The sequence below is a fragment of the Oryzias latipes genome, chromosome 3 (genome assembly GCF_002234675.1).
Source record: "Oryzias latipes chromosome 3, ASM223467v1".
In the NCBI taxonomy this organism is placed as follows: domain Eukaryota; kingdom Metazoa; phylum Chordata; class Actinopteri; order Beloniformes; family Adrianichthyidae; genus Oryzias; species Oryzias latipes.
In genome coordinates, this window is record NC_019861.2 from 28009592 (window position 1) to 28034058 (window position 24467).

At 40.8% G+C, this 24467-nt stretch overlaps 3 protein-coding genes across 7 annotated transcripts in view; 1 reads left to right on the forward strand and 2 right to left on the reverse strand.

Annotated features, from left to right (window-relative positions):
• cd276 (CD276 molecule) overlaps nucleotides 1–3920 on the reverse strand; it is a 75061-nt gene extending 71141 nt beyond the window's left edge. For both annotated transcript variants that reach the window (XM_004067295.4, XM_023953621.1), the window contains exon 1: nucleotides 3629–3920. The gene's annotated coding sequence lies outside the window, so the exon portion shown is untranslated. The remainder of the gene's footprint in view (nucleotides 1–3628) is intronic.
• A 6817-nt stretch (nucleotides 3921–10737) lies between these two features.
• ubl7 (ubiquitin like 7) lies at nucleotides 10738–14771 on the forward strand. The gene is made up of 11 exons (XM_004067296.4): nucleotides 10738–10827; nucleotides 11165–11345; nucleotides 11464–11583; nucleotides 11668–11753; nucleotides 13351–13435; nucleotides 13513–13570; nucleotides 13641–13768; nucleotides 13863–13912; nucleotides 14005–14181; nucleotides 14314–14427; nucleotides 14517–14771. Exons 2-11 carry the CDS (start codon nucleotides 11168–11170, stop codon nucleotides 14655–14657), a joined length of 1137 nt encoding a protein of 378 aa, XP_004067344.1. The 5' UTR covers nucleotides 10738–10827; nucleotides 11165–11167; the 3' UTR covers nucleotides 14658–14771.
• A 4519-nt stretch (nucleotides 14772–19290) lies between these two features.
• Nucleotides 19291–24467, reverse strand: part of shf (Src homology 2 domain containing F) — a 100635-nt gene continuing 95458 nt past the window's right edge. For all 4 annotated transcript variants that reach the window (XM_020700126.2, XM_011493076.3, XM_011493077.3 and 1 more), the window contains one exon: nucleotides 19291–21941. In XM_020700126.2, coding sequence (XP_020555785.1) covers nucleotides 21755–21941 — 187 coding nt within the window. In that variant the 3' untranslated portion in view covers nucleotides 19291–21754. The remainder of the gene's footprint in view (nucleotides 21942–24467) is intronic.

A 24467-nucleotide genomic window follows, 5' to 3' on the forward strand; every position in this document is an offset into this window, starting at 1 on the left:
AGCGGTTTTTAAGTAGAAATGAAAGAGCATTTGGATGGATTGATTTTTCATTTAAATTTTGAGTCATTTTAATTGTCAAATTAGACATTTCTAAATGAATTTTGCTACACATTTACCAGAGAACTTTTTGAAAATGAAATGTCAAATACCATTTTCATTATCATTTTAATTAAGTGACAGAATAAGCGGTGTTGAAGAAGAAAAGGAAAAAGCATTTTGGCGGATTGCTTTTTCATTTTAATTTTGAGTCAAAAATGCAGCTTCATTTTGAAAATGAAAAAGCATTTCTGGTATTGACTTTTATGTTTAATTATGCTACAGAATCGCTTCCATACATAACAGCTCAGTGCACATCAGGTAATGTTTTAGAGAACAGACACAACAGGAGGAAAACAAAAATGTGCAAAGTGGAAAAGTTTTCTTCAAAAAGTAGCAAAAGTCTACAGACGGCATCATGTCTGTCTGTTCCTTGTCTGCATTTATGGGTTTTTCACCACATAAGTGTGTTCCATCCACATCATTTGTACTGGGGCTGCTTCCCAGCTTTCAGAAATGTCAGCAAGTGGCTAGCTGAATGCTAGCATCCAAACACAAGTTCAGCATTTCTTTTTTTATTTCTGCTGGAGCCTCACAATACAATGGGTATAGCTGTTGACAAATCAATTGTTAAAACCAGCACTATGAATCATCTCAGCTCTGTAGCTAAACCAAAATGTTTTCCATGTGCCTCCAACTGTAGCTTGAGCAGAGGATGTGGGCAGTAGCTTGGGTTCAGCACAGCTCCAAACTTCCTCTACAGGTTCTTCAAAGTATGAAAAATACAGATGTGTGTGATCCTATATTCATTTCACTGATAAACGAGATTCAAAAGCAGGTAGAAATATTCGATAAACATAGCCATACGATAGTTTTATGTTGTTTTTTTTTTTCTCCTAGCAAGCAGAAATTCCCCAGAAAAAAGCATGATGTGAAATTTGCCAACACAGCAGACCACAGTCTGACTCAGGCTGCTACATCCAGACACCAGGAAGCCATCAAAGGGGTTTTTTACTGAATGACTCAACTGCTCTGCTCTGCTCCCCCTCTTCCCAGCATGGAAGCTACTTCCTTCCTTTTAGTTTTAAAATTCATTTCAATTTCAAAAGTGAAAAGAAACCAGACTGACCAAACTTGCTGCAGTCCACCTAAAGAATATAAACGTTGAAGCGCTTTGTAAAACTACAAATGTCAACTCTTTATTTAGACTTTCAGATTCGTTGCTCTTTAGTAACTTCTAATGGTGCAATTAAAAGCCAATTAAAAGATGGAGGAAGCCGAGTTACTTGAAGCTTTTTCTGATGTGCACTTGACCTCCTTAAAGTGGGTATAGGAAACGGAGGCATGGCTGTCGGTTTATGACTCATAAAACCCCCCGTATTTCACTTTGTCACAATGCTAGGGACTATTACACTTCTTATCAAGCACTCAGAACGAAGAACTATTTTGAGACATCACAGATCATTAAGACTTACAGTAACATGGTGTTCATGGCATCATCAATCCCGTCTGCAGAGAAATCTCAATGACAGAGAACGAATGGTGAGTCGCTTTAATCTAGTGAATTAAAAAAAAAAAAAAAAACTCACCGGCCTTCTGGGCTTCGATGCTTTAGTGGCATATGGGAACCTTCACAGCTAAGTTCCCCAAACTATATAAAACCTCTCAACCCTTGAAATAAAGATAGGTCTAACCCCATGATGAGACCTTCAAGTCCAAAAAGCAGCAGTGATGAGGATTCATTGGACTCACTTTGCCATAACTGGACTCACTTCAGTCAAGCGATTTCATACATAGTCTAATAAAATTATCCATTAGTCAGTCTAAGTGAGACAAAGGACTTCATAAACCTCAGGGAAGATTTATGTCCAAGAAGAAACATAATAGTTTGACTTTATTTAAAACTACTGAAAGTTTAATATGAGTTATTTTACTGGGCTGTGCGCTCGTCTCATAGAGATCCAACACTGAAAAATAGTGCACGACTTTTAGTTCTCCACTTTCCATCATCAGAAGGAAAATACAAACTCTACTGATCACATTTATGATGCTCAGAAGACCCTGGAAACATCACAAGTCACACTGTGTTATTTTAATTTGAGTGCTATGGAGACAATTTTTTAGAAAAACCTTGTCTTTGTTTCTTTTTTTTTTCAAACCGTAAGTTTAAAAATGTAATATCTAACAAGATGGCAAAGTCACTCAGATTCTAGAGATGTCCTTGACTTAAAAAAAAGATTATTTAAAATCTACAGAGTTAAATATTTTTAGCTTATCGAGTTGATTTCTGGGTATAAACAAAAAGACGTCAGAGTGAAACCCAAACAGTTGATTACAGTGTTTGCCTTACTCCCCATACACACTATTCAGCTCCTCCCATTCATTTGAGCTCTTTGAATGTGCTGGAGGTACCACTGTCTGCAGTTTGGCAGAACGCTGCCAGAATTTCAGCAGCTTTAATAGGGCCGCCTGCGGAAACTGAGCAGCAACTTTGTCCCTGCCAGTAACCTGAGAGCAACTTTTTTTTTTTTTTTTAATGGTCAAGCATGAGCATTTTGGAAGCAGATTTGGAAGGGGGTACACATTGTCACCTTACAGCCAGCAGGTCCTGCTTTAAATTCTGGCTGAGTAATTATGTGTTAAAGCTTCTGAAATGTTCTCAATCTAAATGGGACTCTGTCTTTTCCTAAAAACAGTTGGATTAGTCTCCATCAGTGTCTGTTGTCCTAATTAAAAAAAATAAAGACCCCAGAGAATACTTTTATAATGGATTAGCAAATATTTGGAATGGGAATTTAACATTTTCTGCATATTTTAAACTCATTCTTCCAGAACAATAAACATTTCTTGTCATTTAAACCTCTTTCTTAAAACATGAACACAATTTTAAAGATAAGACGGTGATGTAGCGTTAAATATTCACCGTTTATTATATATGTGAATTTGGATACACAGAGACTGCAGCTATTTTAATTCATAAAAAGTGTTGTTTTTTTTAAAGAAGGAAGTTGATTCAGACATTAGATGCCCTGACAGGATGCAGTCTTTCTTTCCAGGTGTGCAGCAGCTGCATCACTGCAAGTAACATCAAATCCAAAAAATCATTTGCTATTTTGTTTTTCTGCTATTGATGACTTAATTATATATATGTGTGTATTTTTTATTTATTTATCGGTTTTCTTATAGTTTCCAAACAGGAAAAGTGAAACCCAAAGGTGAGAACTGCCGCAACACATTTGCAGTGGTGCAGTACTTTTTTTCACTCGATAGAGGGCGCATTACCATGGATTCTGATGTTAGCTTATTAGCTTCATCTCTAAAGCTCTGTTTCCATGAACTTAACGCCCTTTTGAAACATTTGTTTAAAGTATCGAAACAAAAAGAGCGGGAAGCCATGACTTTAAAGCCTATCAACGGAGCGAGTGGGGTGATAGCGGTTCGTTCCTCCTCCCTGCCTGACCTCACAGTTCCTCACCTCCTCCAGCAGCTGTTGCTTGTCTTTCCCAAAAGTTTCCAGTCGCTTTTTTTTAAAGCTAACTCTCGACAACAGTCCTGCTCGGCGAGTCCCAAATATGACAGACTAGTTGCTCACCATGGTATAAAGGCGAACCCAGAAACCCCGCAGAGAGTGGAGGTTCTTCTGTCCTCCTGGCGATGTGGTTGTTGTTGGTGGTTTTTCTAGTTCAGGTCTGTCCTCTCACAGCAGAAGTGGCAGAAACTTTGTTTTTCGTCGAAGTGAACGAGTGGAGCGGTTGTGCTCTGGGATGCGTGGGTTATTCCATTGATTTAATTGGGACGGCTCTCCTCCTAGAAACCACTCCTCGTAGCGGTGTCCAGCGGTGACGTCATGAGGAGCCGCCAGTGCGCCGACCCCCACACCCTTTAACCGTTTAGTCAACCTACCTCTCAATATGAAGAAAATATGAGGAAAAGTAAACAAACAAATCACAATGAAGTCCTAAACTTGTGAGAATAAAGTCGTACAGTTAGCAATAAAAAGAAACAAAGAACAAAGTCGAATATTTATGCTTCAAAAAAGTTGTAATTTTACAGGGAAAATATATTTTTTTAATGTTACATACATGTTAACCTTTTATAAAATGACTTTATTTTCGAAAAAGCATGACATGATCCTTGTCAAATTTGGACTTTTTAAAATGATTTTTTTAATTTAAACCTTTTTTATATCATCAATTCAATTCAGTTTTATTTATATAGCCCAATATTCCAACACAGTTGTCTCACATCGGCAATTGTACAAAACATAGAGAGAAAGAAAGAAGATACCTTAGGGAGGTCCACATGAAGGAGGGATTCTCTCCCAGGATGGACAGGCGATGTACCAGAACTCTTAGAGAAGACTGGGACCGTAAGATTGCTCTCCCTGACACTATACCCTCTGCATTTATCAGGCTTGGGACAGGCACTGGTTTGTGGCTTGTTAAGGCTGCTTTTTTTTGTATTTGTCCACTTGGTATCATTGAAGAGCCCCAAATCTCTTCTGTAGACCCCTAAGGAGTTCCTTTTGTAAAGCTGTGGTTGGGAGATATTCAGGTTTAATAATGTCCTAGAGGGTACAATTTCCTGTGCCGGTAGTCAGGAGGTTTTTAAAGCTGCAGCTTTCTGAGTTACCGCGGTAAGTTTGAGGCTAAGGAAGCATATATAACCTCAGCTTTCGGTTCCAAAAATGGAGGTATGTTTAAGGGTATGCTTAGATTCCCATAGCAACTCATGCTCTGCGCATAACCTGGTCTGGATCAGGTTTAGTTGAAGGTTAGTTTGTTTCAGAGAGGTGAAGCAGCATGGCGTGTCCATTTGAAGATGATTTAGTGGATGAAGAAGCTCATATAATACTTTTTCCACCGTGAGAAGGTGATGGATGTTGGAAAGATAAACTTTTTACTTTGATCCAACTTAATTATTTGCTTCAGTTAAGATAAACAATTATCAACTTAAAAATAACACATAGTTACCAGACATTTATTTTACTTTCATTCAAATAAATTCAATTAAGTAGGTGTAACTTTGGTGCTACTGTTAGATCGGCAGCACAAGGAATTGTGGGATACCATTCCCTTTGCCTGTCTGGACGGATTTGGGTACAAGTGTAGGTTTTGTCTGAATATGTTTAGTTGCAGCTGTTTAACTGTGTTTTGCCGAGTTACTTTAACCTGTTATGTTTAATTCTTTCAGCACCATGAGTGAGAGGGACGGAGGGAATGATGAACTTTATTTAGCAATCCAAGTCTTACTTTATGGTGTAAAAACTGAAGTTACAGCCAGAATCACGATATGTGAATGCAGGGTATTATTTGTAAATCCACACCATATCATATGTTTTAATTTTATAAAAATGAGAAAATCTGCAGCCTAGACATATGTGAGTTCAAGAAGTACAATAAATTAAGATGGAAAAACATTTAATTGAATTGGAGTAATATGACATTTAGTTAAAAAAAATATGTACATTTGAGTTGTATAAACAACTGAGTTGGATAGACATAAGAAGTTAGGTTGAATAAATTAAACTCAATTACTTGTTACCAATTGAATTAATTCATTTAAGTTGGATAAGTTATATATATATATATATATATATATATATATATATATATATATATATATATATATATATATATATATATATATATACACACATCACACAACGTGATTGGAAATAAGATCAGAAACTCGTGCGTTTACTTTGTCCGTTTTCCTCCAAGCAGAAACTCTTTCTTTTGCTGATGCAGCAGTATCACTTTTTTGATGGACATATAATCTTCAGACGCCGTCATTAAAATCTCTGACTCCGTCTCACTGGAGTATAGGTCTTTTGGAACCGACATACCCAAAGTAAGCAAGTTCAGGGGAACTTCAGCCAGAGTTCAGGGTCAAAGTCAGGGTAGTTTAAACGTGCCTTCTGGAATACCCCACAGGAATCAGACATGATTCAAAACAAAGATCTCTAGCCAAAAATACTAATTACCAGTTGAATCTTTGCAACAAGGCACTTTTTAATCACATACACAAAAGTCTAATTGTGAATCCAATGGGTGAACAGTAAACAATCACATTTAACATTTGTGCTTAACAGCATAAAGACATTACTAAAAAGACAAATCAAACAAAATGGCAACATTTCTGACAACTAAATTCTGTAGATTACAACTTGAAAGATCCACCCAAGTTTTGTGCAGGGTCACAAGAAGTACCTGGAGATGATTCCAGCTACTGCAGGACTAAGGCAGGGAACACTGAGGTACGTTTTCTAGTCCGTTGCAGGGCTTCACACAGACAGACAAGCTCATCTGAGTCACCATCAACATATAAAAGAGGAGTTTAGACTGTGGGAGGAAGCAGTGCTGTTTGGAGATAACTCATGCGTGTACAGAAAGCACATGCAAAGAAAAGATCTATCCAGGATTCAGACCAGGCCTTGTTGCTGTAAGGAAACAGTTCTGACTATTACACTGGCCTTGAAAGATACATTGACTTTTCTTTTTTTTTCTATTTTGTAGGCCTGTATAACACTACAGTACTTTCAAAATACAGATGCATCTTACAGAGGTTAGTACATATAAATCTTAACATTTTTCTCAGTATAAGTCTACAGAAAAAGATCCATCTCAGTTTTAGTGCAAAAGTCCGTTCATGTGAAAACGTCATAAAATGTATTTTGGAAGTGCAATAGATTTTGAGGCTCTTTTTGGAAGTAATGAAGATCCCTGCAGGTTCAGGGATGAGTACATCAGAGTAACAGCTGCTGTTAAATGTTGAGTAATCTGGAATGTAAATGTTTTATGGAAAAAGGAAATATTCATATATACTAGCAGGGCAGATGGATTTAGAAAAATAATCTTATTTGAATTCAAGATTCATTCATTGTCTCTTCTCATTTGCAGAGAAAAACGCAGGTGAGACAAGATGTTCCTCACTAGTATGACAGCGCAACGAAAGCAAACAATAAAATAGCATCAACTAGAATAAAAAATAGCAATAAAATAGAGTAGAATTAAACTTTTAACTTTTTAACCTCAGACAGGGCAGTTGAGATGAGGGAGGCAGGAGAACATCCAGCAAAGATTGACTATTGCCTGGAAAACAAACGGCAACTGCAGTCACCTACACTTTCCAGGAGTATTCATGTCAAAAACCTAAATGATGCACCGTTTTTTTTTTTTTAATGTCACAGAATGAAATTTGCATTTGTTCTAGCCAGGGATTCAAGGCGCAGACCCCGATGTTCCAGAAAAAGCCACCACAACCTCTTGAAAAATGTCCCATTTTATTCTACTAAACTGAGATTAAAAGACAGGAAACCAGTAGAAAACTCTTGGCTTTCCACTGTGAGCAATTCTCATCTAGAAATTATAATGTTTTATCAATTCATTTTACAGTAAAACATCTTATGTTGAAATGTATGTTATAAAACTGCAGTAATAAAGATAGAGTGACAATATTTCAGCAACCTGAAGAAGCTGAATCTTTGTTTATCCACCACATGTGGTTGTATATTTGAGTCTGTGGTTTGTAGAACAGTCCTATAACATCATTTAGGGCATTATAATTACTTCAACTTTCAGTATGTCTGTTCCAATGAAACTCTATATTAATCACAGACTTTTAGGCTTTATGAAAAATAGTAAGGAATTGAGCTTTAGAAGGCTGTTAAGTAAAGCCAGACTAACTTCCTGTCCTCCGTGAGGTTTATGCTTCCAGACTTGTCTTAAGCCCTCATGTGATTAAATTATTTTTTAAGAGTCTATTTTTTAAGAGTCTCCACTTTCTAAAGGTTTGACCATAAAAGTAGTTTGAACTCCAGCTGTGAGGGGCCGAGTGGACCCAGAAGGAGGAGTTATTGCCAACAGGAACGCACTTTCATCATTGTTGTTCACATGCATTCACATGATTTGGCACAAACTTTCTATTCAGAACAGTGTGGTCACCCATCAGCCTAGAATCATGTCTGTCAAAGAGGGATTGCTTTTCTTGCAGACAACGGGATTGAACACCCTGAATGCATCAAAGCAAAGAAAAATACTCTCTGCCATGATGAAATAAAAGAAGTCACATACCTAAAATTGAGATGATTCGCTGTATCGACCCCCGAAAGGACATGCCGAAAGGTGAACAACATATTGATATGACAGCATCACGCAGTTAATGCAGATTTTTCGGCTACACATGATGCCAATCTCCCATTCCACCACATCCCAAAGGTTCTCGAATGGGTTGAGATTGGATGACTATGGAGGCCGTTGTTGTCCAGTGAACTCATTGCCATGTTCAAGAAACCAGTCGGAGATGATTCCAGCTTTACGACACAGTGCTGTTTTATTCTGCTTGGAGTGGCCGTCAGATATTGGTACACTAGTCATAAAAGGATGGACATGGTCAGCAACAATACTCAGGTAGGCCATGGCATTGCAACCATGCTTAATTGGTACTAAGGGATCCAAAATGTGCAAAGAACTGTAGCCAATCTCCTATTGTCCAGATCCTGTGCGGACTGTAGCCTGAGTTTCCTGTTCTTGGCTAACAGGAGTGGCACCCGGTGTGGTCCTCTGCTGCTGTAGAGATCTGCCTCAGGGTTGGACATGGTGTGCGTTCAGAGACGCTATTGTGCAGAGCACGGTTAGAACCAGTGGGAATTTAAATTACTGATACCTTTCTATCAGCTGGCATCAGTCTGGCCATTCTCCTCTGACCTATGGCTTAAAGAAGGTATTTCCACCCACAGAACTGCCTCTCACTGGATATTTTCTATTTTTGGACCATTTTCTGGAAACTCTAGAGATGGTTGTGGGTGAAAAATCCCAGTAGATCAGCAGTTTCTGAAATACTCTGACCAGACCGTCTGGCACCAACAACAATGCCACATTCAAAGTCAAAACATGTTAAATGTACAACACAGTGTATGTAAATTACCTTCTTTCCCCATTCTGATGCTCAGTTTAAATGGCAGCAGACCACGTCGACATGTCTAAATGCATTGAGTTGCTGTCATGTGATTGGCTGATTAGAAATGTGTGTTAACTAGCAGTTGGACAGTTGTGCCTGTCCAACTGTTCAAGTGGCTCATGAGTGTGAATCTTGATATAATAAATAAATAAATAAAACTCTTTTTAAAGTTTTATTCATGTTAAACTTGTGAAAAAAAGTAAAAAATGAAATGAAATAGAGTAAAAAGGCAGACACAATTAAGATGACTGGCTCAAAGTTAAAAGCATAGAGACTTGTATTTACCACTTAAAAAAAACATAGTAAATTATAATAAATAAATGTTTAGTCCTTGACAACAGTCAAAATGTAATCCCATAAAAGGTTATTAGGTATTGGTCAGTGTCTGTTCCATTGTCTTCTGCTAACTAAACCAATGTAAATCTGAAATGCTTGGATCATTTTACAGATGGTAAAGTCTTCTCAAAAATGACTAGTATAAGGCTTTAGCATTTGCATTCAATATGTATTGTACCCCAGTTTTCTTTGGGGCCAGAATGATGGGGTGAAGTTCATTAGATTTGTAAATGTGTTTACTTTATTTTGAACAAAACAACTATATGAGTTAGAGTTTAATCAACGGTCCACCATGTTGAAAAGCGATAAATGTGCACACTCTCCATTTTGTTCAACAAGGATTAGGAAGAAGAAGCAGAGAGCTTTGTGAGCTCTCCCCATAAAATATGTATGAATGCAAAACATCAGTCTCTCACTCACACCTTCCATTATTCATTCAAGCTCACTATGTCTCCCTTCTATACTCAAAAACAAATACAATGATGGAACTGGAGGACAAGTGCTAGTGAGCTTTTCGTTTCACTCAGAATTAACACTCTCTGGGCTTGCATGCGCTCGCTTATGTTCAAATTTATCTGCAGATTAAACGCTTCAGAGAACACTCTCATCTTGGCTATAAGCAACATTAGATTTAGTGCAATACGTTTCCGGTCAAATTTATGGAAACACTGGAGGGACTGTCTTTTTACTTGTCATTGTAATTAAGGTTTTTACAGTGTAGTATGTATATGTAATCTTTTTATCTTGGTATTTATTCTTATCCTTTTTAATTAATTTGTTTGTATTAAGTATTTTCTATTAACTTTTTTATGAACTGTAACTATACACTGTACCTCAGCTGTGTATTCTTGACACTGTATTTTTTTTTTAAATGTGGTGGGTCTGTGTACTCCTTTTTACTGATTGGACCATGAGTCTGGAATAAATTCTATCTATCTATCTATCTATCTATCTATCTATCTATCTATCTATCTATCTATCTATCTATCTATCTATCTATCTATCTATCTATCTATCTATCTATCTATCTATCTATCTATCTATGAAACTTCATGGGATTAAGGAAACATGGAAGGACACATTTATGGTGTTTGAAAAATTTGTGCAATGAGGACAGAATTACAAACTAAATTGGTAATAAAGCAGCAGTTCAATGAAAACATCATAAAAAGTATTTTAAAAATATTCAAGGAAAGGTACACAAAGGACATATACTTGGCACGTAATTAGTTGATCATACTACTAACCCATATGTCCTCGTAGGCTCGTTTTTATGAAGTACCGCTGAGAAACAGCTGTGAAAGAAAATTAGAGGAAGTGGCAAACTAGACAGAAAAGTGTTCATGGGGATTTACGAATGTGCAACAGATGTGGAAAGGTTGAACAGGAAAGCGATGGGACAAGAAAAAAGGTCTTTGCTCGTGGAGTGGACGTGAACGCAACACGAGTCACGTGATTACAAATCCCGGAAGTGAAACGAGTGTCAACAGAGCGGTGAGTCTGCATCTTTCTTTTTATTCATAGGGTTGTTTCTTGTTCAGTTTTTAAATACATAAATAAATAAAATGTTCGGAAACTTTTATTTGAAATGTTCACAAGAAGCAAAATAATGTTTAATTAAGAAAAAACGTCACTACACGGCTGTCCTCTGTTCATTTTTTAAACAACCGTTTAGGTAATTGTTAGTATTGTAAATGTTCTCTAAACATGTAAACTTGTTTTAAAAGTCACTTGACAAAAAGATGCATCTTTAAGCAAAGGCACACATTTTCGGGTTAGCTTTAAGCTAACGGGGCATTCAAAACAGATGTCCCTGCTCTTGTTTGCGCAGACAATGATGGCGTCCTCAGACTGGCGCTTGTCTCTGAAACTGGCGGACCAGCCCAAATCCACCTTTCACTTCCCCGAGATGATGCCCGGAGATGTCCCACCTGGAGGATACAGAGTCGCCACCTTGAAGCAGCTTGTAGCAGCGCAGCTGCCAGACTCCGTCCCAGACCCTGAACTCATAGGTTTGTTAGCAGCAGAAATGGCTGCCTGTTGTTGTTGTTGTTGTTGTTGTTGTTGTTGTTGTTGTTGTTGTTGTTGTTGTTGTGTGTGTGTATAACTTGTTGTTCCTTGTTTTCCCAGAGCTGGTCCACTGTGGGCGAAAGCTCAAGGACGAGCTGACACTGGACGCCTGTGGGGTCCAGCCGGGATCCACAGTACACATTCTGAAGAAGACATGGCCAGAGCCGGAGAGCAGTCCAGGTCCGTGTCTGCTGCTGCGGTCAGAAGCTCTTGAAAGTCTCTCCCCATCACCGACACCTCGGCTCCGGATTTGTGTTTTTGCAGAGCCGGTGAACAGAGTGACTGCAGCCAGAGAGTTCCGGGTGTTCCACGCCGCTCTGCATTCGCTCAATTCAGCCTACAGAGACGCAGTGAGTCCATAACCAACAAAGACCCACTCTGTGTCCCGATTCCTTCACTACTCACTACATAGCCTACAAAGCTCCTAATACATGTTCTGATAACAAAAGTACCACAAAGATTTATTAATCTATTTATTTATTTATGTACTAAAAGTCTATATTAAAATTAGCAAGGCTCTAAAAAGAACTTAAATAAAAAAAAATCTCTTTTTGTCATTTTAAACTATTGGGTATATTTTGGAATTCGCTGAATGATATTAATAATTGTAGAAAATGTTTTGGAAACATCCATAAATCTTATGGATTGGATGGAAAAATCATAACTGTACAATTCTAACGCTTCCTGCTCAGTTTTTACACACAAGTGTGAGAAACCGAGCTTCAAAGCAGAGATGGCAAAACAGTTTACTTTTTTTTTTTAAAAAATGGGCAAAAAATTGTTCAAATGATGAAACTATATGAGATTCTACCAAACAGAAGTTGGATTTCGGAGCCAGAATCAGGGAGGACTGGAATCCCAGCAGCCCTCGGAGCGCTGGAACCCACAACATTTTTTTGGTCTTGCCATTAAAAACTGATCCCAAAAAAAAAGATCACCTAAAATCTGTTTTGTAGAATTCCAGAAATCTTTACAGCATGTTTTTACAGGTTTGTTTGAGTTTTGCAGTGATGGACTCTCATTTAATGTCTCACCTGGAGATCATTTCTCGTTCAATGGTTTCGTTTTACTCCCCAAGGTTTCCACTGTTTGTCTTAAATCACTATTATTTTTACTTATTATTATACATGTATATATTTTCCCCATATTTGTCTTTTTTTGAGCACATTTGAAGCCGTTTGTTGCACATATTGAATAGAAATATGGATGAACAGTTATGTCTCTGCCAAAGCACCTGTCTGAAACGGTGAAAGCTGATTCGCTGTGGCGACCCCAGACAGGATAAGTCAACTTATACATAAAAGAGCTAAAAGCTTCTGAATCTGAACAATCTTACTTGTTTTGTATTTTAGGATCTGGTGGTGAGCAGGATCTTTTGCTTGGTGTTTTTGGCTGAACTGGTAACTTTAGCACTGAAGACAATTTTTTGAAAATCATCAAAACCTCAGCCTGTTCTGCATTTACGTGGTGTAAAAAGATTCAGTTGGAATCAAAATGGAATCAGTAAAATCAGTTGTTTTGTTCTTGTTTGGACACTAAAAGCATCTAGACTTTGAACCAGAGGACAGGAACTCAAATGCTTCATGAATAGAAGCAGTCCGATTCTGAATGCTGGTTGTTCGGGAGTCAAATATTCTGGACGTTTTGGATCCAAACCAAAGCAGCTGCTGTTGGATTCTTCCATTTACTAATATTTTGACTCTGCAAAGGAATTTGGCTCCGGTGATTACATTCCTTTCCATTTGGCTGTCCGCACACCTGTCTTCACCGCAGTCTGGCTGTGATTAGATCACCTCCAATGCTTTTTATAGCTGTAGCTGAACAAAATCCCGGCCGGCGTTTGGTTATTCAGCTGGATCAGACTCTGACAGTAAAGGCTGGCGGAGCTCCATGGCAGTAATGGGAGCACTCGGCTTCTAAAAATCTGTGTTTGCTCTGAACTCTCAGGTCTATAAAATGCTGACGAATAAGGAGTCTCTGGATCAGATCATTGTAGCCACACCCGGCCTCAGGTCAGACCCGGTCGCTTTAGGTGAGAGCTGGACCAGCCACTTCCTGTGGGATATCTTTCGTGCATCGTAATGCTAACATTTCCCCTTCAATCTTCAGGAGTGCTTCAGGATAAGGATCTCTTTGTGCAGTTCACGGATCCAAACATGCTGGAAGTGTGAGTGGGACTTCTCAGTGTCCTCTGGTGACCCACAAGCTTCCGTTTAACAGTCGTGTCTGTCTGGTAGGTTAACCAGTTCCCACCCGGCACTGGTCAACGCCATCATCCTGGTCCTGCATTCAGTTGCAGGAAGCATGCCGACTCAGTCCAGTGCCAGCTCCTCCCGCTCTGCCAGCTCTTACAGTGAGATGCCAGGTGAGCCAGCAGAGTTCACCTCCTGGCATTTCCAGACGGTATTGATGGTGAAGCCGCTCAGCAACGTGCTCTTTTCTGCTGTTCTTTCTGCCAGGAGGCTTCATGTTTGAAGGCATGTCAGACGACGAGGACGACTTCCAGTCTGTGAGTCTGGGCGGGACGCCGGGCATCACGCTCTAAACGCCGCTGCGGTTATCGTCTGGAAGTCTGACCTGCTGAATCTGAATGTGCTTTAGGGCAGCCCAGCAGGCCCGTCCAGCAGAGGTGGGCTCTCTGCGGGGATTCGTCCGGTGTCTTTGGGCCACAGCGGAGCGGCCGGCCCGCGACCTATTACACAAAGTGAACTCGCAACTGCTCTGGCGCTGGCCAGCACTCCAGACAGCAGTGCAGTCACTCCCACAACAGCCAACCAGGTGAGGCCGTGGATTTTCAACCAACCGCTGAGCTAGAAACAGCACCAATACTTTTAATGAGTTAAAGAGCTGAGCTCCTGCAGCGTTTTTCTGCTCTCCTCATTGTCTTATCTTTCATTCTCTTTGGTTAAGGCGGACCCCTCTGGTAGCATGGCCCCCATGCCGGCCGGGACACCAGTCAGCACGGATCTGTTCAGTCAGGCTCTGCAGCAAGCTCTGCAGGCCTCCAACGTTCCCACTCTGCAGGTGAGCCAGCGCCTTAAAGGGGATAATTGCACCCAGACGCTCTGGGAGGAAAGACTCCGCCTTTTACTTGCCTCTGCTTCTTCTATCAGGGCCGGTGGCAGTCCCAGATGCAGCAGCTCAGGGACATGGGCATCCAGGATGAAGAGCTGATGCTGAGGGCGCTGCAGGCCACAGACGGCGACATCCAGGCCGCCCTGGAGCTCATTTTTGCTGGTGGCCCTGGACTTTAAACCCCGACTCTGCAGAGGAAACCTTCTGTAAAGGACGTCATGCTTGCATCTTTCTGGTTTCAACAAGTTCAAACAACTTTCTGTATTTTACTATTAAAGTGACAAAACTGTAAATGTTTGATCTTCTCATTTATTTCTTGTAGTTCTAAATTTGTAAGCTTGTTTAAATTTAGTTGGCTACAGGAAGCTTTGATTGTCGGAGCATAAAGTATTTTTCACAATCAAAGAACAATTCATTTAAACGCTCACTCCAATCATCTCCTGATCCATTTTAAAAGCGTTCCCAGTGTTTTTTTTAAATTAATTATTTAGCTCAAATCAAGTCTTTTTTCTAGGACATACTCTCTGCAGAGCGGCAGAAGTTCAGTAGAAATCATCTACTTCTCCCCGTTACTGAGAGCTCTCTGCTTAGGAACTGTCCCACTAGCTTACAGCCCCTCCCGCCCCAATCTAACAGTAGCAGTGCAGCAAAAAAAGGTGCTGGAGCTGTCCAGCCGTTCAGTTCTGAACCAGATGTCAGCTCAGACGAGGAAAACAGATGTTCATTTGTCTGCAGACAGATCAGAATAGAGCAGAGTAGAGAGCTCTTTTTCCATTTTTTTCAACTTCTCCTGGTTCACAACTATTTGAATCCAGAAATACTCAGAAATGTAAATTTGTGCCTAATTTCTATTATCAGAAAATGTCCCAGGAACATGTTAGAAATACATAAAACAATGTATTGCAGTGGGACCTATTTTTTTTTTTTTTTTTACAAATAAATGTCTTTTTAATAAAAAAAGTATTATTAAACACATTTCTGATTGAATTAATTTCAATCATCAGCAATATTCGACATTTTTTTACACTAGTACAGTAGTTCTGTTGTCTGCTGTAATGTTCCTATCTGCACACTAGATGGCAGTGCAGCGCTTCTCTGTAAACAGAAAGTTGAGTTCTCACTCTGCTAAATCTAGGATGCATTTGAATGAAAGTTGTGTCCTTTAATTTTTCAAAGAGGACATTAAGCTTAGAAAGCCAGAACCCCAGAGAGGACGTTACAGAGAAGACAGCTGTATTATCACCGCCCTCTCGTGTGTTTTCCTGCTTCTCAAAGTCTTAGAACCAGCAGATGAACCCACTTTTTCTCTCTTCCAGCTTTATTACAGACGGAGACATTAGCTTTGTCTAGTTATCTCCCATCGGGGTATTTTAGGAGAGGACATATTGCCCCTCCCCCCCTCCGTCCGTCTCCTGCTGCCTAACTCATACATACAGTAATTGCCCTGCTCGCTTTTATTACTGCATCTGTGCGTCTGACAGCTCAATCAGTGGATTGGCCTTTTCACGAGAGCAGCAGCTCCCAAACAGGGCTGCGTGCAGGTCTGTCTGTCTGTCGTCCACGCTGCTTTATATGCAGACACACCTGTGGGCAATTTCCACCTCCAACTGCCTCCAAGGGTATTTTCACAATAAAGCATTTCCATTTTGCTGAAGGAACCACCGTCAGCACTCTGACAGCACAGTGGTGAGTGAAAATGGCTCTGGCTCACTGCTAAATTAAAGATCCAGTCGTGCATCTCATTTATTCAACAGATTGTTTTGTGTGTGTGTGTGTGTGGGTGTTCACAGAGTGAATTTTAAGCTCTGTAAGCACAGCTTTTGTTTTATGGCTAATTTATTCAATTAGCATGCACGATTGCCATGGAAACTATTGGTATTTTTTCTTTCTGCAAAGACTACAGCAATAAACCTTGGAAGTAACTAACATTGTACTGTTTGATTCTAGAACACTGATGTTATTCTTCCCCAATTCTTGTTTTTTTGGTCAGACTTTGAACATCCGGTTAAGATTCAGTCCACAAACAGATGTTTTGACCTTTGCAGGGAGAACTCAGAATTCATTGGTGGATCAATACGTTGTCCTAAATCGGTACAGATCCAGCGAACGCCCAGCTGGAAAAAAAAACCTCCAGGTACTTCTGTCGCTCCTCTGTTTGGATCTTTGAGCCTCAGTGCAGCTTCTACTGCAGAAAGAGACTCTGATCCGTGGTTTTATTGAATGCAACAATAAATCAAATTCATCCTCGACGCTTGTCATATCGTCTTCATAGCAGACGAAAGGCAAGGGGAGAAAAAAAGAACACTAAAGGATTTGAAAAGTTGAATCTCTTGAGCTCAATCTGTGTTCAAGTCTCCGTGAACAATTAATCCTTATTGTGCTTGTGTGAATGCAGCATTTCTGATGTTATAGACGGGTTAGTCCACTGCAGGAACCCCCACTGCCTCCGTGGATGGATGATCCTATTAGTAAAATAATAGTCTTTGCTAAATATTTGAATCGACATTCCCCAGCTCCTCTGTGACCTGAGGCTGTGGGTCTGATGGTGGATTCATGGCGGTTTTGCAGTGACTTGAATCACTAACGAACTGATTCAAGTATAAGAAAATTGATTTAAAAGCACATAAAAATCTATACGGTCAAAGTAATTCTTAATAATCAATTATATTTGCGTGAAAATCGGATTATATTTGGTTGTTTCTACACGACAAACAGCTATCGGGAGGGAGAAAATATATGTTTTTATCCCCACTTACTGTGCTTTTCGGATATTTCTGCCGTTTGATCGGAATTTTTCATACTTGCAGCTCTGAACCTGCTCATTTCTGTCCAGTTCCACCTAATGAGCGAGGTCCTGCTCCGTGTCATTACAGGTAATACGTTAAACCAAGAGCAAGCAGGGGCTGGAATGGGGCAGTCCTCTGTAATCAAGGCCTCGCAGACGTCCTGAACAATACCAACAGATGAAATCCTCCAACATCCCACAGCAGGAGGAATATAATGGCCTCTGCAAGTCTTTGTCTCCCTGAAAGGAGACAACTCAGGTGATATTAACATAAGGTCTGTTACCTGAGATTGCTTTCTGCCCGGCGTGACTGAGTGGAATATGAAATGAGCTTCAGACGAACACAAGGCCATTCTCTGTCCTTGTTGTTGCTTTCAAGCCATGCTTTTTATTCTTTCTCAGCCCCCTCTCTGTGCACAAAAGCTTCTTTGATGCGTCTCATCCCAGGTGCTTTAGCCCTTGATTGAGCTTCTCTGGATGAGAGGAGGAAAGCAGGAGGCTGCGGGGAGAAAACCAGCCGTCCATCCGAGGAAGTTAGCTGTGAAACCTGGATCATGCATGTCTCGTTTGGAGCATTTGAACGCGTTTGTTTGCTTTATATGCTTTACAAGATTGTGCTGCAAAGCACACGACTTAAGAGCTTTTGAATGTTCAGCGATTCCTTGCATCAGCCGCCTGCCTTCACTTTCGCTGAACGACTGCCAGATGCTTTGTGGCCAGAACGGCGGACATTTTTATGCTGCCGCAGTAAAACATTCCTGAAAGACTGTTGACGGAACGTGAGAGAAAAAAAAAACCAAACAATCAAGAGACGAAAAATGACAAAACACAAAAGAAAACATGCTGATCTGTTACAAAGCATAGACTATTTTAATTAAGAAAAACTAAATTGAAATAATATTTTTAACACAGGACACCGCGTTAAACATGTGCCGTAAAAACCAGGCAATCACAGACATGGACATGAAGGCAGATGTCTGTGATTGGCTGGCTTTTGTAATGCGGTGCCTGTTTTGAGAGCAGAAGACAGAGTGAAAATTGTTTCGTTTGCATTTTTCCGTTTCAATAGTAAAACACATAATTTTGACTTTCAAGTGCACAATAATGTTTTTAATCACACTAAAGTTTTATGCTAAGAACAGTGAGTGTTGCGCTCAGAATGGCACAAAAATCCCTCCATACTACAGATTTGAACTCGCGACCTTCCAATTTCAGGGCCTTTTCCACAAGACCGTTAAGTTGGTTATGTAAGAACATGTACATGTTTTGGAGTTAAAACCCGGGAATTCTGGCTGTGATGGTTGGGATGCATTCGGGATATAAACTAATGGATGAAGTGGAATGAGAAAAACAAAAAAACCAGTTGATTTTGGAAGAGTGGATGCAGAAGACAGGGCTGGATGGACGCCGAGAGGCAACAGCCCAAAGCAAAAGATGGAATTCCATGGGAGGCTGGCAGATTCTTCAGTTTGTTTTTCGACTTCCCTTCCAAACTTTGAAATAGAAGAGGAAGAGTTCAATGCACCTCCATTACTAGAAAAAAAAGAAGTTCTTCCCAAAAGCTGAAGCCAGGAAGAAAGAAGTAGTTTTGATGACTTGCAACACCAAAAATGAAAATTAAAATAAGCCGAGAAATAAAAATAGCTGGCAGATCTTTTATCTAACTGAATGTTTGGGCTAGTATGGACTGTTATTTTCCATTTCAGCACTGCATAGCATAGCAGCAGAGAGAATGTCAGAAAAAGTCAAGGAGCACACAGGAAGTCTCATGGAATGGCATGTCAAGCACACAGAGTGAAATAATAAATGAATGACAGCCGTGAGCAGCAGAGTGGATCAATAGAGAACCCGTGTTGGCCTGATGGGAGCCCCGGCAATTCTGTCCTCGACACAACTCCTCTCCTCATTTAGAGCATTTCACCATGGTAACTGGTGATGGAGGAAACTCTGGAAGGGCGGTCCATCTCTGTAAATAGAGGATCTTCGATCGATTGGGAGTCCCAGCAATCGAAACATCAAATGTGACATCCAACTCATAAACCCAACTTTATTTATTTCTGCACCATGATGCCAAAAGGTCCCCATACAATACATTCAGTATATACATTTGGCCATGAGGGACTGTACAGCGAAGTGTTATAGTAGTGCATACATATGTGGCACGAGAATGTACACCAACCAAAAAGATAACAAAAAAAATCATACATGCCACTTTACAACAGTAAAGCAATTCACAAAACACTGGGGGAAAGTCAATGGAAGCTTAGAGGGAACAGACACACACACACACAAACACACCTTTATGACTGCATCATCGTGTTGCCACACAATAACGCACAATTTAAGACACTTTCGAGGGAGGAGGGCTCATAAAAGAAAAATCCAGATGTGGCGAGTGCCTCGCTTTCTTTTGTCCCTCCCGCGTCTCTCGGGGGTTCTCTCGTTTCTTCCCTCACTTGCTTTCTTTCGCCGAGTAAAACCAATCACTCATCCAACCCCATAAATAAAAGCCTCCTCTCATCTACTGATCTGCAAACATAAAGACGTCTCATTCTTTTCTGGATCTGACATCCATCTTCTTTCCTTGAAACATCCTGTAGGTCCACTTTAACAGCTCACTTCATGAAGAGATGCCGTCAGAGCATCGCCACTCATGTCACTCCTCCTGTTTGTACCATCACGACTGTCATAAAGATTTCTTTAGAGGCACCGCCCCCACCTTTCAGGGACGGCCATTGACGGTTGCATAGCACTCAGTAGAGATGTTTTTGTTTTTTTCGTTTTTGACCTCTCCAAACCAGCGGCCGTGCAGTTTGAGACGGTCTCCCTCCAACCTGCTCATAACTGCAGCTCATGTGGCTTCCAGCAGACAGGCTCAAAGACTGAAGTAATTACGATTCAATATTAGCAAATCAGGAAAAAAAAAAGAAAGACAAAAGAGCTCCTAAGAGCTGAGTTTTTGGCAAAATTGGATTAGACTGGAGGAGGAACTGGAAGGTGGCACCAGCAGAATTGCAAACACACCTTAACCACTCTGCATTCAGACCACACAACAGTGGCTGGAAGCAAACACATTTGCACGTCTGCAGAGCTTAACAAGACGATGAAGCGTGACGGGCTGTAGGTGTGGGGGTGTCTCTGGACGGGACGGGCTCCGAGGGGATCGATGTGAGGACGCCGCCTCCGCTTACGCCCTCGTTGGTCAGACGATGCGGTGACTGGTGCTTTTAGCACAACGGAGAACAACTTAAAGGCAAAGCACAACAGCAAAACCAGGCTGGAGGGAAAGGCTCTAAAGGGGCCGGTCACGACGGAGTAACACCACAGGAAGAAGGACCCCAGAATAAATTACGTTCACAGAACCGTTGCTCAAAGCAGGATGGGAACTTGGCTGATCTAGCAGACTGACTTGCCCCATGCATTATAAGGCATTAAACGAACATCTGTTACCGACATCACACAGCATCATAACAGTGACTGTACATACAACTGCTGATCAGAGACAGTTTTTACTTAATCTTTATGATTGCATTAAAAAAAAACATTTTTCTTTTTAACCAGTGACTAATTTAGGCGAACTGGGAATGTCACTGGGAGAGCAGATCAATGCCTGCAATCCCATTGTACCTATTGATCTGCAGGGGGGGGGGGTGAAATTGATTTTCTGAGGTAGACAATGCAGGCATATTTCATTCTCCTGATGCAAAAGCATTCTACATGGGGGTGGCGGGGGCTAATTTGGTCCACTGGTTCAGGCTCTGGTCTCCAGCCTGCGTCGGTCGGTCGGACGGACGGGTTGACCCATCCATCATGCTTTCCTGCCCGTCTCACCGCTGTGGTACTTACACTGTCAGTGGTGTGATGCCCCCACTCAGTGATGGATAACAGACAACATGCACTATGACAACATAGAGAGATCATCTGCCGGCTCACAGGCTCCACGTTTGTCTGCACCCTTCATGCTCTCTGGGTTTATTCAATATCCAGGCTGCAAAACGAGGCCCATGTGGACAATACCGCTAAACGCGTGTCGTAGAAGCCGCCTTCCTCACAATCCTTAAGTCCCCATGAAATACAGTTTCAGCGTCACCCAAGGACAGTTGTCCTGGCGTGCACTCACAGGACAAAAAATAAGGTTTTGGATGACACCAGTGACAGAAAACATGTTGTACCTCTGCTGTTCTTTAAGTGCTGTGGGCAAAATCCATGAAATGATCTTCAGACAGTCAGTCGTTGGTGTGATGAGACGCTGTCTGTCATAAATAAAATACATTTAAAAAAAATGTGCAGCACACTGTCGCTTTGAGAACGCAGGAGGCCTCAGAACAAGTCTAGAAACCGTCAGCTGATGGAGGCGAGTCGGGTCAGCGGTCAGTTCTGGGAGGCTACTCTTTGTCTTCAAGTGACAAGAGCCAAAGGTTGGCTGCAGACACGAGAAGGGCGGAGCCATGGACTGTCCCAGCCAGTTCTGCATCAGGCGGACCCAGAGAACTATAGTGTCCTGATAGCTACGGGATACAGCAGGGACATGTGTTCAGCCCCTTTGATGGGCAGCTTGCGGCTGGAGTAGAAGTGGATGATGTCAGGCACGCTGTCGAACGGGCAGCTGTTCTGGCCCAGGATGTACTTGTTCTCCTTGGTGCGCGACAGCTTCATGTGCATGAAGCCTTGGCTGCTCCTGGAGACACACAAACACAACAAACAGAGCAAAAAAAGGCTCATTTTGGGAAGAATACATTCACGTAATCGGGGGAGCAGGTGAGTCTGAGACCAAGGGATCGTTTTGGGACCCAGTTCCTTCAAAAACAATTAGAAGAACATTTACAGTTTATCCTTAAACGGATTACATGCTAATCTGTCTGGCTGATGTAAAGACATTTTAGTCAAACATCTTAAAAAATATATGTCGAGCCTCCTTACTCCCCTGATAAACGCTCACACCAGTAAGCGATGGTTTTCGGAAGAGCCGGATTACCCCTGATAACTTTGATATCCACCTGAGGCCCCTCTAAAAAGCAGCTCTCTAAAGCTTTAGCTTCCACATGCAGAACAGAAGGATGCGGCTAATGAACCCCCAAGATGAATCACTTAAGCTGCAGCAATAAATGCACGGCAAATTAAAAGCGCCCTGTGTGTTTCAGGAGGCCTTGGATCGATACATTTTACAGCTTGCCGGTAATCTCTACCGCTTTAAATTAGAAAATGACTTTTTTGAAGTGAAGTGATCTGACTGTAAGCTCTGGAAAGCAGGCCTGGTACAAAGCAAGCGTTCCCTGTAGCCTTTAAATACACACTTAGGATAATTTGTCTAAGCAGAACACATTAGCATAATAGCTTTTTTAATCAGTAGCCAATGCTTTCAGGAAGTTATGATTGCTGTTGGCAGAGATGTATGACCAGACGTCATAGCATGTCCTTCACATTTTATAAGCAGCTGTCTTCAAGTTTTCATGCTCTTGCTTGGTTTTATGCTAAATACTTACGTACATACATTTTAACATGTTCCTGTGACATTTTCTGGTGGTGGAGCACATATATATTAAGAAAATTAAGCTTAAAATAGCATTTTTGAGTATTTAGTAATGTTCAAAAAAGTTTTTAGGTAGGTGCTACAAGGTTTTAGGTAGCCACAAGCTCGCCACTCTGCTCCATCTGTAACATCCATTTGTAGACGACTAGATCCGTGTACGTCCTCATTTTCCTCATCCAAGCTGGCAGAAAACTGTATGGCTGGAAAGCTTCAATATTAACACTTTTGGTAAAATAAAATAAATAAATAATTTTGACCATTTGGTTGAACTGAAAATGGGATGTTAGGGGCTGTAAGGAGGGCTGCAGGAGAGCGTGTGGAAGGAACGCTCTCAGTTATGGGTGATGGGAAGGGGAGAGGTGCTGCTCTGTGCCAACGGTCACTCCCACAACTCAAAGGCAAATCTCTAATGAACTGCTTTGCAAAAACTTGGTCCTATTACACAGGTTTTAAAAAAATTTTAGCTAAAAAAGAAAAAAAAAGCCTGGCAAAAATCATAATCAATAGACCACTTGGAATGTTTTTAGACAGGCTCAAAAGACGGTAGGAGTGCATCTTTAATGACTGCAGATACGCGAGGTGTAGAGACAAACTTGTTTCTAAAAAAAGAAAAAAAAAGAAAAGAAGTAAAAGTGGTCATTTTTTTTAGATAAAATAAGGAGTCGGGAAAATGATCCACCTGAAAGTGTGAGCACATGGGGCTTTGACAGCACACAGCTGCCACACATTCAGTTAAACTTGGGCATAGGATTACTGCTAGTGTGGACGTGCAGGCTAAGTGCATGTAAAATAGCCGGAATGTCATCAATACTTTCACCAGCAGTGGGTGTTGATGGGATTGGGTCATTTTGCAAACTACAGACAGCTGTTGTTTAGACTTTTTTATGTAATCCAGCTGGAAATGAAAAAGAATTCAGCTGTTTTGGCTGACTTTAAAAAAAAATCTTTATTAGTTCTCTTGTAAGCAAACCCTTCTTGTAAATTACAAGTAAACCCTTTTATTACAGTATCACTGCTTGGTAATTTGTAAGGATTATATGACTTGTGGATTGCTTTCTAGTACCTGCAGAAGTGGAACATAAATGTGACAAATGGATGCCATCTTCTTTTCAGGATCCAGGAAGAGAAATTGGGATAAAATAGGAGGCTGACGTGGAATAAAACAAAGTAACTGGGTTAAATTTAAGAATGTGTATCAAGAAATCTTTTTAACAAACTTTGCATTTAAGGATAAAGCCGTAAGTAAGGGTGCTATTTTCTGTGTCCAATCAGACAAATATCAACATATTTCAAGCCTAAAAAGCCTTTTTTTTCAACTGATGTAAAGAAAATGATCAGATTCCTCCATTACTGCACCTCTGGCGGCCAGATCTGGGTTCATCATTAAAGCATTCATCGTGATTTGAGCAGAGCTGGAAAAATGTCCCTGCTGCAGATCTCTCTACTCTGATGATTCTGCAAGCAAGCACTACCATCAGTGCTCATTTTCAAGAAAAGAAACAAAAAAAAACTCTCCCGGCAAATCGCATTTGATGAATCCACACCAGGGGCGCGGGCAGGACGGGCTCAGGTTACACAGAGACACACTCAAAAAGGCAAACACATCAATAGCATCATTTTTAGATTCCCAGCTGGTTTTCCAGTTGGCGATCAGGACTGCTTATCGTGTTGCAG